At 50.4% G+C, this 12,767-nt stretch overlaps 5 protein-coding genes across 5 annotated transcripts; 3 read left to right on the top strand and 2 right to left on the bottom strand.

The window, feature by feature from the left end:
• Window positions 1-450: 450 nt before the first annotated feature.
• P174DRAFT_462836 (malate dehydrogenase) lies at window positions 451-1,742 on the top strand (the record flags this gene model as incomplete). Its single annotated transcript, XM_024830182.1, has 5 exons — window positions 451-516; window positions 599-716; window positions 797-946; window positions 1,002-1,099; window positions 1,149-1,742. 5 exons carry the CDS (start codon window positions 451-453, stop codon window positions 1,740-1,742), a joined length of 1,026 nt encoding a protein of 341 aa, XP_024679247.1.
• A 487-nt stretch (window positions 1,743-2,229) lies between these two features.
• P174DRAFT_268873 (ATP-binding protein) lies at window positions 2,230-5,792 on the bottom strand. Its single transcript, XM_024821514.1, has 3 exons — window positions 4,616-5,792; window positions 2,650-4,550; window positions 2,230-2,584 (listed from the first exon to the last, which is right to left on the bottom strand). The coding sequence occupies exons 1-3, from the start codon at window positions 5,610-5,612 to the stop codon at window positions 2,426-2,428; spliced, it is 3,057 nt and encodes a 1,018-aa protein (XP_024679246.1). The 5' UTR covers window positions 5,613-5,792; the 3' UTR covers window positions 2,230-2,425.
• A 2,223-nt stretch (window positions 5,793-8,015) lies between these two features.
• Window positions 8,016-8,808, top strand: P174DRAFT_423520 (uncharacterized protein; the record flags this gene model as incomplete). The annotated part of the gene is made up of 3 exons (XM_024825131.1): window positions 8,016-8,162; window positions 8,213-8,542; window positions 8,623-8,808. 3 exons carry the CDS (start codon window positions 8,016-8,018, stop codon window positions 8,806-8,808), a joined length of 663 nt encoding a protein of 220 aa, XP_024679245.1.
• A 378-nt stretch (window positions 8,809-9,186) lies between these two features.
• On the bottom strand, window positions 9,187-11,676 carry P174DRAFT_376663 (uncharacterized protein; the record flags this gene model as incomplete). Its single annotated transcript, XM_024822707.1, has 1 exon — window positions 9,187-11,676. The coding sequence occupies one exon, from the start codon at window positions 11,674-11,676 to the stop codon at window positions 9,187-9,189; it is 2,490 nt and encodes an 829-aa protein (XP_024679244.1).
• Window positions 11,677-11,877: 201 nt separating this feature from the next.
• On the top strand, window positions 11,878-12,638 carry P174DRAFT_268627 (uncharacterized protein). The gene has a single exon (XM_024821513.1). The coding sequence runs from the start codon at window positions 12,080-12,082 to the stop codon at window positions 12,398-12,400; it is 321 nt and encodes a 106-aa protein (XP_024679243.1). The 5' UTR covers window positions 11,878-12,079; the 3' UTR covers window positions 12,401-12,638.
• Window positions 12,639-12,767: the final 129 nt, after the last annotated feature.

Here is a 12,767-nt window from a genome sequence, read left to right as displayed (position 1 = left end):
TAGTACATTTGGTCAGTTGTTTAGGTTCTCCAGAGAACGGATGAATAGCCTAACACAAGAGACCAATCAGTGGGACGATCAGGTTGATGTTTGTCAATGACAGGGCAACAACAAGTTAGTAAAAGCAATATCTGCCACACAGGTCTTTTTATCGTATAGGGATAGATATCATAAAGAGCAACGAGGGTTTCCCCAGAAAATTCAAGGCAGTGGTCTAATTCCATCTCCATGTGACGCACGAAGAAGTTCCGCAACGCGCTGTGGAGATAGTCGGAAACGGAGCGAATTAGCCGCCCCAAATCCTTCTCACCGGCAAGTTAACCGTCACCTCTTCCTCCTTCCTTTTCTTTTTTCCTTCTCTTCCCCATCCAGATCATCTCCATCCTTCTCCCTACTCAATTCATTTTCTTTCGCGGATAGATCAAATTCCGTCTTCGGATCATAGACAAAATGTTCGCTGCTCGTCAGTCCTTCAACCTCCTTCAGAAGCGGGCCTTCTCTGCCTCTGCCAGCCAGGTATGTAGACCCATCTCCCATCGCTCGGCTCGGTACCTCGGAGCTTTGCGAATGTGCTAACCATGTCCATTTGCATCTTTAGGCCTCCAAGGTCGCTGTCCTCGGCGCCGCTGGTGGCATTGGCCAGCCTCTCTCTCTCCTGCTCAAGCTCAACCCCCGTGTTTCTGAGCTTGCCCTCTATGATATCCGCGGTGGCCCTGGTACGTCTCCGGACATCCGAAACTTGCGTTGCCAAAATTCCAATATTCCAGTATATGCTGACTCGATGATCTTTTGGCAGGTGTCGCTGCTGATCTGAGCCACATCAACACCAACAGCACCGTCACTGGCTACGACCCTACTCCCTCTGGTCTCCGCGATGCTCTCAAGGGCTCTGAGATCGTCCTCATCCCTGCCGGTGTTCCTCGCAAGCCTGGCATGACCCGTGACGGTATGTGCATTGGCCTTCTCTATGCAAGGACAATTACTGACGCTGCCATTGGCAGACCTCTTCAACACCAACGCCTCTATTGTTCGTGACCTCGCCAAGGCTGCTGCTGAGGCTTCCCCGAGGCCAACATCCTGGTCATCTCCAACCCCGTACGTACTCCGAGCAATCATATCTAGATCAGCAGCACTAATGTCACCGCCAGGTTAACTCCACCGTCCCCATTGTTGCCGAGGTGTTCAAGTCCAAGGGTGTCTACAACCCCAAGCGTCTCTTCGGTGTCACCACCCTCGATGTCGTCCGTGCCTCCCGCTTCATCTCCCAGATCAAGAAGACCGACCCCGCCCAGGAGGCCGTCCCCGTTGTTGGTGGCCACTCCGGTGTCACCATCGTTCCTCTGCTCTCCCAGTCCAACCACCCCGATATTGAGGGCGAGACCCGCGATGCGCTCGTCAACCGCATCCAGTTCGGTGGTGATGAGGTCGTCAAGGCCAAGGACGGTGCCGGTTCCGCTACCCTCTCCATGGCCATGGCCGGCGCTCGCTTCGCCGAGTCCCTCCTGAAGGCCGCTCAGGGCCAGAAGGGTGTCATCGAGCCCACCTTCGTTGAGAGCCCTCTCTACAAGGACCAGGGTGTTGACTTCTTCGCCTCCCGTGTCGAGCTCGGCCCCAACGGTGTTGAGAAGATCCTTGAAGTTGGCAAGGTCAACGCTTACGAGGAGAAGCTCATCCAGGCTGCTCTCACTGATCTCAAGAAGAACATTCAGAAGGGTCGTGACTTCGTCGCTCAGAACCCCTAAATGTCTTTCCCAATTAATTGTGAATAATTCTGCAGCTACGTTCGTCCCTGTACAACAGTCACTTGTGTACTTTGTCATTAGCCTATTATTCCCGCCTTTTCTATATGCTGCGCATCCGCATCGACTTTGATACCGGATGAATGCGGCTGCAGAGTTTGAAGCATTTCTCTTCCCTTGACGAGGATTTGATGACTGGCGAGAATTTGATGGGAAAAGCAGATGGCATGTATTTCCTATAAATAAAAATTTCAATTTGTTCCTGAATTCGTTCTTCGCTCGTATCTTTGACATATAGTTTCCCTGAGCAAGACATCTGCCATCAGAAGGATTGACTCGTTCTCGCTAGATCTTCTCAGTATCAGGCATATTTCCTCCCTGGGACGAATAACTGTTGCGTATCATTCACCAATCTTGGCCGTATCGTAAAAAACATCGCAGAAAAAGAAACAAAAGTGAGAATGTTCAGACGACGCTTGAGCGAGATAAAATGAAAACGAAACGATCAGAAACTGTCTCTGGAGCAAAAAGCAAGGGTATTCCTGAACGACCGTATCACCAGAGAAGCAAGTAGAGACGCAAGTGGAGAAGCAAGGAGAGAAGCGAGTAGAGAAGCAAATACAGAAGCAAGGAGGGAAGGAAATTCATTAGCATAGAGAACCCGAAGCGGATTGTCGTGTTACGTATTACGTATAGCTTCGCATGGCGTCCATGTAGCCAGTCCCGCCGCGAAGGTCATGGTCGAAAGTCTCGGCAACTTCAAGGACACGTTTGATGTGTTGCATCGATAGGGGAGTCTGTTCGTTGACTGCTAGCGCTTGAGCCGTGCGGACGGAGTTCTTGATCTACAAGGAGTGTTAGCAACCGTCGATACATGCTTGCATGACAAGGAGGAAGCAAGGGGACTGACCTGACGGCCGTTCAGGTTGTGACGTGCCAGCGCATCGAAGTCCTTGTCTGTGAATTTTGCAGTCTGTACGCCCTCTTTAGCCTGGACCTTTTCCAGGAACATTTTCCAGACGCTTCTCTTTGCCTTGGTGGTAAGGTCACCGTATCGTAGTGCGACATGGATACGAGATTGGAACGCGTCGTCAAAGGTTTCCACACGGTTGGTGGTCAAAAAGAGAATGCCTTGGAAGTATTCGAGGAGGCGGAGGAAGATGCTCACAAGAGCGTTGCGGTGGATATCCTGGATTGTGCGCTTCTCGAGGAAAATATCGGCCTCATCCAGCAGAAGGACTGCGCCCCATGAGTGGGCGATGTCCAAAATCTTGTTGAGTTCGGCTTCCAAAGTCCTTGAGTCGGTTCCGAGTTCTCCTGCACTGACCATGTACAGAGGCCGTTTTAGCAACTCCGCAATACCTTCGGCAGTCAGGGTCTTGCCCGTGCCGGGTGGTCCATGTAGCACGGCGACAAGTCCTTTACCCTTGCCCTGAATGACATCGTCGATGTTCTGGGCGGCGCGGAAGGTATGCGACTCGACAAGGGCCTTGACGATCGACTTTTGGTTGTCCGGAAGGACAAGAGAGTCAAATGCGTCCTCATTCCAGTCAATGTCGCTGATTCCAGAGATGCTGAACTCCAGCCACAACTTCTCACTGAAGGCGAACCCCAGAACGACGGGACTTGCAATGAGCAACTCCTCTTCTGTGAACTCACGGTCAGAGGGGTCCTGCACGTCGTCCATCTTCTCCTTTTGAATCACATTCCCATTCTCATCGAGCTCCACTTCCACGACACGAGGTCTACCGTCTTTGTCCTGCACGACCTTGTACACGATTTTGGGGTTATCAGAGTCTCGACTTTCGTGTTGTTGCTGATCGACATCCGAATCAGACATTCCGCATCTGCATCCGTCATCGCTCGCCTCGTCATCTGACGCACCTAGAATATCAGGATCCTTGGGACGAACAGTACTGATTGGGTAGTTGGGGTTGATGCGACGATGGATCGCGGGGTCAATCATTACTCGACCATTGATGTTGACTTTGATGACTGTCCGCTTCTTCTTGTAGAAGGCCATTCCCTTGTGGAAGCGGTAATTCATACCGCCAAGCGCCACAAATTTCTTGCCGCGCTCGATCAGCTTGGCCTTGACCTCCTCAGCCTCCCTGTGGTACTTGAGTGGATAACATCCGAGGCTCGTAATCTTGCGAACGCCCTTGAAGAATTCTACCTCAGCAGCCATTGTTCCCATGCCGAATGACTTGCCGTCGTACTCCAAGTAGCGACCCTCGATGCTGTACCATTGACCTTTCATGAAAGAGGATTCCTTGGTGGCGTATTCAATCTTGAAGGCACGTGGTTCGTCCTGATTGCCATAAGTCGATGTATAGGCGATGGTGTTCGGCTTGTATAGTGCCCAGAGCAGATCGAAGGTGATCATGTTCGCTTCCAGCAAAGGATACAGAGTCTTTTTGGTCTCTGCGTAGTCAGTGTCCAGATACTTGATGAGAACCTTGAGTTGCGCTGCTTTGAGATCCGCCAGCTTTTTGGCCTTTTTCTTCGTTTCTTTTTTGGCCTGCTGCTTCAGCTCCTTCATGTATGCGCGAGTCTCCTCGAGATACAGGAAGAGCATGTTTGGATCGACAACGGCAGTCTCCTGTACCAAGCTCACGCCCTTGACACCGTCCATGATCTTAGCCAGAGCGTCCCGCAAGTGTTTGCTCTTGATATCGACGACAGTTTCCAGATACTTGTTCTCCCAGTCAAACTTGCGCCGAACCGTAAAAATATACTGATCCCACTCATTCGCACCGGTATCATCAACAGTCTCGGTGAGCTTGTAATTATGAATCGTGTTATCCCACACTGAGAGGGAAGAAAATGTCAGCACATGTCGCCCTCATACAGGGGGACGAGTTACGATCACTCACATTGATCAACCCGCTTGAAGGCCATTTTCGAAGCAGCTTTCAATTTGTGCTTAGACCTCTGCAGGTTGCCCTTTTGACCATCTGTCAGGCCGCCCACGTGTCTCTTTCCGCGAGCTCTGCCCCAGCGTCCATCGCCTAGTTTGCGTCCGTCGCCAAGTTTGAGACTCAGAGCCGCCATTTCTTTTGCCAGTAGCAAAGCCAGTTCTTCTGAATTGGCCTCAACATCCTCTTCCGGTTGATCCTCGGAGGAATCTCCCTTGGATCGAAGCTTCTTTGCCGACCTCTTCGCCTGGAGCCTAGTCAAAAGCCTTCTCAGCGTTTTCTCGTCCAGGGGGTCGTCATCTTCGTCATTATCATCACTGGTAGAGTCTGTATCCGAAGCTACTTCTACTTGCTGGTGTGACCGAGACTTCCTCTTCCGGTTACCCTTAAGGACCTTTTTGGCTTTGTTCTTTGACCGATTTCTTCGGTTCTTTCGAGATGTCTCTGATTCACATGAGCTGGACGACGTCTCGTCATCCTCCGAGCCAGAATCGCTGACACTACAGCTGCCAGAGGTTGAAGTTGACTCCGAGGTCGTATTCTCGTCCGGCGTTGAGATCGATTTATGGTTCTTTTTCTTGGAATCACGTTTTCGGCCGGCGGCGTCCGACTCTTTCCCTGAATGTTTTTTGCATGCGACTTTGACGGCAGCATTTTCCGTTACAGAAACAGATGGCTTTGCTTCCGTCTTGGCTCCATTATTGTCGATGGAAGGCTCTACCTCATGTTTGGTATCCAATCCAGCATTACTGTTGGCGTTGGGGTCGGCCATCGTAGCGGACTGCGTAGCTTGGGCCTCTTTAATTTGGGGCGGGTTCCGCAGTGGAGCTTCGGAAGGCGGCGTGGTAGTAGAGTGGGTGAACGGGCCGGAGCTTGGATCGGTCGGGGTGTCGGGCACTGAGATCAATGACGGGGAGCTTGTGGAGCTAGGGACAACACTGGGGTCAGTTGACATTATAGGAAGATTAAATCGTAGAGCTGTTGCTATCGGCCTTCGCAGTACGATCAGCACGATCGAAGAAGGATTGGGAACAGCTTCAAACTGAAAGTAAAGAATTAAGAAAGACAGCGATCCGGAAGGGGATAGTGAGCTAGAAATACTTTGAAGAAACTAATGTATCTCTGACGTTCGCCAGGAAATCAAGACGAATGCCTTTAGAACACGGAGCGCCTTGCGTCCTTGGGCTCTTAAAGATTGGCTGACAGGACAGAAAGGAGCTCTCAGCTTGTGGCGGTGAGAATGACTGGTCCTTATGTCTTCAGGACGGGTTGATATAGGCTAGCTAGACGAAGCTGTCCTGAAGGTGGGTTGGAAGTTACAAAGCAGCTTCAAGACAAGGCGAACAGGACTTGGAGCTGGATGACGAGTAAAAGAAACTAAATAAAGAGAAGATACAGTCAATACAAAGAGCTCTGGAGACAACGTCCAGACAGCAGATGACCAGACAATGATCTAGTAAAAGAAGCCAAAGAGACGAAATTAATGGATACTAGGCACCTCTCTAAGTATCTACTTTTGTACCTGAAGTGTTGGCGATGACTGGGAGTGGGTGCCTGGTGAGCCTAGTAGTGGCCTGGAGCTGCAGCTTTGTCTCTAGGCTGATCCCAGCCCTGTCACTGACTCACTGCGAGGCCTTTGGCAATGGACCAGTTGTCAACCTCACCTGCGTTCAGCCCCACAGAATCATTGCTGAATAAATGCACTTGATTTGTCCCCATTCCAAGAGAGTGAGAGCGAAATCTTACGGACTCATTCTCAGTGGACAGTCCTCCAACAAGCCAGTCTCGTGGACCTGTAATCAAGCAAACTACAGGAATTGAGCTCGCTGACCAAATGACTTTCATTACAGTGGCACTGTCAAGAAACGAAGCGCTTGCTGCCTGTCTACCTGCCTAATCGCCTCCCCTCCGCACCATATCAACGCGCTTCGAAGACATGCCTCATCAGTCGTCACCGACTTTTTCTCGTTGGCTCTAAGCGACCCAACAATATCCATTATCCCGGTAGCGTGGGAGAGAACAGCAGGGACAACAAGGCAAAGGACGAGACCATCTGCAGCTGTCGATCCTTGGGTTACACAAGGACTCGATTTCGTGGGGCTTGACTCTTGAGAGTCGAGTCCAGGAAAGACGATGCAAGCCCGCTAGTTTACAATGAAACCAAGACTACAGAGTGGATTCCATCTAGATAGACTGGAGCTGGTCGTGGGATTGGGTCCTCTTGATGGTACTTTTGCTCACTTAGGGTAGACCCGTCCTGGCCCCGTACGTACTGCATTGCCGCAGACTTGTGTTCCAGTACCAAGGAGAATAGGTGGTCTGTGATTTCGCAACGACCTTCTTATTGTCAATGGACGACTGGGGGTAGATGATCAAAAATATAAAATTATGAGTTTAGACCATTGCAATCATATTATAGAACCTTTCCCGATGTCAAAGCTGCAGCCTCACTTTGAACTGAGATGATCGTCACCGAATGGAGACAAGGAATCCTCGACGGGCGAATTGAAATTCGACCAGGATTATTCAACTGTACAGTCGCCAGATTATCTGTAGACTACTTGACGCATTTCCCGCTTGCTGTAATGTCACAGAATGTGATAGCTGTGTTGTGGCGGTTCCAGGGCAGCGCCATGGCAGTTTCAACGACCGAGACCAGAAAGGATTCGTGTTCTAAATAAGTTACAGGAAGCAAGCAATTAAAGTCGGATAGATACGCAAAACAAATTGGATCACGGATCACTCAGAGTACATAGTCAACTCGTATGAGATGCCTCTTACTGAAGTGTCAACATACGCTAATACCCAACAATATATTGACGAACTGGACGGCAGTGAGGATTGCTTCTTCAAGAGATGTTTCTTGGCTTCTGACTGTCTTATTGTTCTAGAGCCTGGTAAGACCGCCAGTGTACACAATGTGGAAAAGAAGCATCAAAGTTGCCAAATTCGGGAATGAACTTAGTCCTGAGATATGACAATTTAAGTGATTCTGTATATGCTATCTGCCATGCTGTCTAGACAGTATGGCTTATTGACCACAAAGCTCATTGAGAACAAATTCTTGGAAACACATTGCACCCAGATACAACTATTATCATTTAGTTGATTGATGAACACAGAATTCTCTCACACTTGCCAGAATTTCACATGGTCCAGTGAATGAAACCAACATAGGCATAGAGAGCCCGGTGTTATACTCCTGCTACCCTGAACTCAACATAAATTCCCTATCTTTCTCCCTGTTCTTCTCTTCACATCCATCCTCATTCTCACCTCTCAATCCACAGATATACCCTCCACAGTCACAAGTCTCTGGTTGAGACAACTTCATTGATAGCATATCAGTCCTTCAAGGATGAGCCTCGACACATCCTCTCTCATCGACCAGACGGGACCAGTCCTCAGAGTTTCTACCTTCACCCTCATCAACACCGACATGGATGTCGCCGAGATCAAGGTCGAGAACGACCAGTCAAGCAACGTGCTTCCCGGAGCCGCAGAGGTAAGCAGTACAGCCGCCTTTTAAAGATGCAGCAACCTAATACCACATAGGAACCACAGCCAACCTCGGCCCCAGCAACCGCAACACCTCGCAAGCGAGGCCGGAAGAAGACCGCAGACGGCGACGCAGACGCAGACAGTACCGAGACCAAGAAGGGAAAGACTTCGCCCAAGAAAGGCTTGGGTCCTATTCCGGCCACTTTGGAATCAGCCGGGTTGGCCAACAAGATGGTTCTGCGGATGAGAGACGAGGAAGGCCGTAGCTGGTCTGAGATCACCAATGCCTGGACGAGAATGACCGGTATCAGGGTTGAAGGGAGCACGCTGCGGAAGCGCTACACAGCCATGAAGGCGAACTTCGTCTCCATCAGTGCAGAAGATGTAAGTGATATGTCCGGCTTGAGCTTGATTTTGTCCCTGTGGATAGGAGACTGAATGCGTCTGTGCTTGTCTGCCTTTAGGAAGCCAGGATTCTCAAGGTGAAGAAAGAAGTCGAGGAGAAGTTCGAGCTGGAGAAATGGCATAAGATCGCCGAGGCTGTTGCTGCGGATGGAGGAAACAACTATCCTGCGAATGCGATCCAGAAGAAGTTCAAAGAGCTGAACAAGAGGGCTCAGTCTGCAGCTGCAGTTGAGCCTGAGGACTAGAGAAATCGCTTTTGCAGTATGGAAAGCAAGATTAATCAGGACTTGCGAAGCCCACTTTTTCTTTTCAGCTAATTCGGCGGAGGGGTTCCCAGGGTGGTCATGGGCGTACAGATACGGAGAATGGAGTTGAACTTGGTTTTCGTGAATCTCGATAACCAGTGACCAGAATCGAAAGAACAGGAAGATGAAACCCATCATGGTAGTTCGAGGCCCAGCTCAATGTGACAACCATACACACCAGATACCCCAGGCAATAAATCATTCCACCAAGAAGTATCTATTCTATGCCAGAGAAAGACAAAAGGATCAAGGTAGCCATAGCCAGGCCAATCATAAGTAAGAAAATAAGCTGCAAGAGTTTAACTTCCCTCCAGAGTCTCACAGGACACTCACTTGCTGGCGCCCGTCATGCATTTGCCAGCCTAGATCGCCATTTCTTGGATCATTCGTAGATTCATCACTATTCGTGTGTGTCGTTATGCTGGGCCGAATCTTCGCTCCGACAAATCCGCGTCGGTCCCGCCCTGTCCGCCCACGTCCGAGCCAGTTGTGTTTCAGTGCTTTGCTCAGAGTTTCAATCTTCTCTTGCGCTTCATCACCTGTCTGCACACTGGCCAGGACACTGAGGCACTGTAGCATCCGCCCCACCGTCTCAGTAATGAGTTGGGAGGTATCTGCCGTATGTGAGGCCCTGTGAATGACGGTTGCGCGTTGATTTGGAGATGAGAAGGATTGGAAAATAAGTTGGTCCGGATTGGACGAGGTGTTTGATGCAGCACGGCTGCGATTGCTCATCGAGTCAGAGGAGTAACTGCCCGCCGTATTGAGGAGCGTAGATGATTGAGAATTGTAGCTGCCAAAGCCAGCATCGAGAGAAGCGGCCGTGGCAGGTCGACCGCTATTGTTACTGCTCTTTGTTGTGATGCTGAGAGCCGACGAGCCCACATTGATGCTATCAAGACTCAAGCGAGAAAATGTAGCCTTCAAGCCTTCATAACGTTTTAGAACAACCATGTCACGGAAAGCCACCAGGACCAGGTGTCGAACTTCGAGCTCATTTTCAAAGTCCTTGCCGGTCGGTACAGAGTTCCAGAAATCCTTTGCTTCCCGTAGATTCATCACTGAACCCGCGCCTCGAAACTCTAGATCGAGAGGCAAAAATACAGCCTGAATAAATGGAAGAATGGTGCCAAAAACCAGTAGCCATATCTGCACCAAATGAGGGACCAGTTTCTCGTCAGGCACTCCGTTCAGCGTATGATTTAACGAGGCACATCCTGTCTCAAGTAACTCTCGTAGATCGTCGACAATGGCGGTTGGTGTGCGCTTCTGCACGCAGCGTTGAATGTGAATAAGGACCAACTTGTTCAGGTCCTCAATTGCTATACGAACGTCCTCACCATCAAATATAACCAATAGCTTCGCCTTCAAGAAATCCCAGGCATCATCCGGAGTCATATTGTGGAGTCCGAAACCTGACAAAGTCTCCCGAAGGGCAGCTTCGGGCAAGAGTCCTGTCGAGTTTCCAAGGGAAGACGGCCCCGAAAAGACAGCTGGCGTAGCGCCACTAACCACCAAGTCTTGCTCTATTTCCTCCCTCAGCTTCTCCTCTTTCTTTTTTTCTCGAAGCGCCCGACCACCGTGCAAGAGGTCCAACCCGCCAACAGTTTTGCTGAATGTTGTCGACCCTGCGTTAGGAGACGCCGGAGTAAAAGAATAAAGAGACTGTGGTGCGTTGGGATCAGACGGTTTGGAATTGCTAGACGCAGAAGATAGAGGCAGGTTGTAATGATCGTCTCTGTCCTTCAGTTTGAGTTTCTGCCTCGACAGGAAATGATGCTTGTGGGCTTTGTCCTTGTCCTTATCCTTATCCTTATCCTTCTCGCTGGATGTTTGCCTGTCCGCTGGTACTACCGTACTCACAGATGCATTGGATAAACTATACATCGACGAGTTGTTCGAGGGCAGCGTATCGGTCGAGCCGCTGACGATGCGTGATAACCCACTAGAACCCGGAAAGCCCATTTTGCTTGGTGACGGTATACCCTTATCCTTCCCGTAAGAATCCTTGTCTCGGCTGATTCCAATATGCTTCGGCTTCGAAAACAACTTCATCTTCGGCTTATCGCCCTTCTGCTTCTGCTCACGCTCTGGCTGCGCTTGATCACCGGGCATCCCCGGTTGAAGCGCAGGTCCTCGAGGAAACACCACGTTGGCAGCTGTTGTAGCCGCAGCATTTCCACCAGCAATTCCATTCTGATATGATTGCCCCGACGTGGTTCCGGAGCCAGGGGCTGCCAGCACTTGTTGTGGCGGTGGGGGAGGGGGCGAGATGCTTCCACCCCTTCCATCAGGGCCCTGGATGTTGGTCGGCAATCGTTTCGGCGGGTGTTGCGCAGCGGACGACTGCTGCTGCATCGCAGTCTGGGCTGCGATTCTTGATGCGGAAAGTGTGACATCTGATAGTGACGCTGTGGGGAGGGATGGCTCGAAGAAGCCCTGCGAGTGGTGTCGTGGCCGATGCCTCGACAGATCGGGCGGGACGACGCGACCGGAAGTCTTCCTGCTGGTCATCTCATTCTGGGGCATCAAGGATGAGGCGGACGGGCGCCTGGGATTTTCGTCTGTGGTGCCACTGCCGTTGGTGCTCGAAGTCCGGGGTATCCGGGGAGAGGAAGTGCCTGGCGCAGCACCGAAGTCGTTGAGGGAACTCTGAATAGCAGACACAGTGGTCACATTGGATGCAACTGAAGAGGCATCACTCCCAGAGGAGCCAGGTCGTTCTAGTTCGTCGTCAAAGGATGGGCGCGGTGGAGCTGGGGATCGGGAGGAGGTGCGCTCAGGTGGGATTGGAGAGCGTAACATCATAGAGGACGTGTCCGGAATGAGACAAGACGAGTCGTGGTTAGTCAGTAAGCAATTTGGGCATCACAAATGTGCCCCCATGATCCCTTTTCCAGGTAGTTTTCATTCCCAATCTTTCTAGTCCTCGATATATGTAGGTAACTGGTCCAGACCAGCACCAAGAAACGAGGGACATTGCCTATCATCGTCGATCTCGACGTCGACTGGGCCTGAGCTGCACTTGAAACGACGCCGCCTTCTCCTGTTGGCCCCGCCTGCCCAGCAACTCTCTTTCCTTCGAGTTTCCACCATTTTGCAGTCTCACAGTTCAAGGTTCTTGTTGAATTGAACTTTGTCTCCACCAAATTCCTTATTCGAAACACGCATCAAGCAAGAAAATTTCTATTTGTTTTGCACTATCATCATCATGGCCTCAAACAATTCTTCTCAGCAGGTCCTCCGCGCTGTCTACGAATCTCCTCAGCCATCGACACGCACATTCGAATATAAGCTTTCCTCCCCCATCGCTTCTTCCAACCCCTCACCGGAAAACACGAAAGTTAAGGTGGCTTATCTTTCCGAACTCAGGAGTCTGGTACCGAAGTTGCAAGACGAAATCAATGTCTTTTTAACGGAGCGAATGGAAGAAGATAAGAAGGAAGCGGAAGCGCAAGGACGTCAGTTGTCTGCGAAAGAAGCCAAGGAAGAAGAGAACTACGGCGAGGAGGTGGTCGAGGAGGATACTTAAGCTTTTCTTGCGTAAAACAGTACTTTGGTCCATGACATCGGGAATGGATCTCTTCGCCGGAGCCAATCTTTCATTCCGCTGCACAACAAGACCGAACGACGACGCCGGCAATCAATTCAAATTCAATCGACTCCTTGGACATTCATGCTATCCTGGGGTATCACATTGCCTGAAGCTCCCGCCATATTATTCACATTTCCACGCTGCGCATACAACATACAATTGAGACACACCAGAAAGGAAGAACAAGAGAAAAAAGAGTTAGATGTGAGAAGACCACATCAACTTTCGAGTTACAGTAGAAATGAATTAGGAAGAAAGGGAAGCTTTGCGATTGGCACAGCCAAGATGGACAACAGTATTGCTA

The sequence above is a fragment of the Aspergillus novofumigatus genome (genome assembly GCF_002847465.1).
Source record: "Aspergillus novofumigatus IBT 16806 chromosome Unknown P174scaffold_7, whole genome shotgun sequence".
In the NCBI taxonomy this organism is placed as follows: domain Eukaryota; kingdom Fungi; phylum Ascomycota; class Eurotiomycetes; order Eurotiales; family Aspergillaceae; genus Aspergillus; species Aspergillus novofumigatus.
Note: the sequence above shows the minus strand (reverse complement) of the source record. Positions and strands in the feature narration are given on the sequence as shown.

Excerpts from the sequence above, each read along its gene's own strand:
- P174DRAFT_268627 (XM_024821513.1), top strand. The coding sequence starts at position 12,080 with ATGGCCTCAAACAATTCTTCTCAGCAGGTCCTCCGCGCTGTCTACGAA.
- P174DRAFT_268873 (XM_024821514.1), bottom strand. The coding sequence starts at position 5,612 with ATGTCAACTGACCCCAGTGTTGTCCCTAGCTCCACAAGCTCCCCGTCA. Across the intron at positions 4,551-4,615 it reads CTTCAAGCGGGTTGATCAAT|TGTGGGATAACACGATTCAT; the intron begins GTGAGTGATCGT and ends CTTCCCTCTCAG. Across the intron at positions 2,585-2,649 it reads ACAACCTGAACGGCCGTCAG|ATCAAGAACTCCGTCCGCAC; the intron begins GTCAGTCCCCTT and ends CACTCCTTGTAG.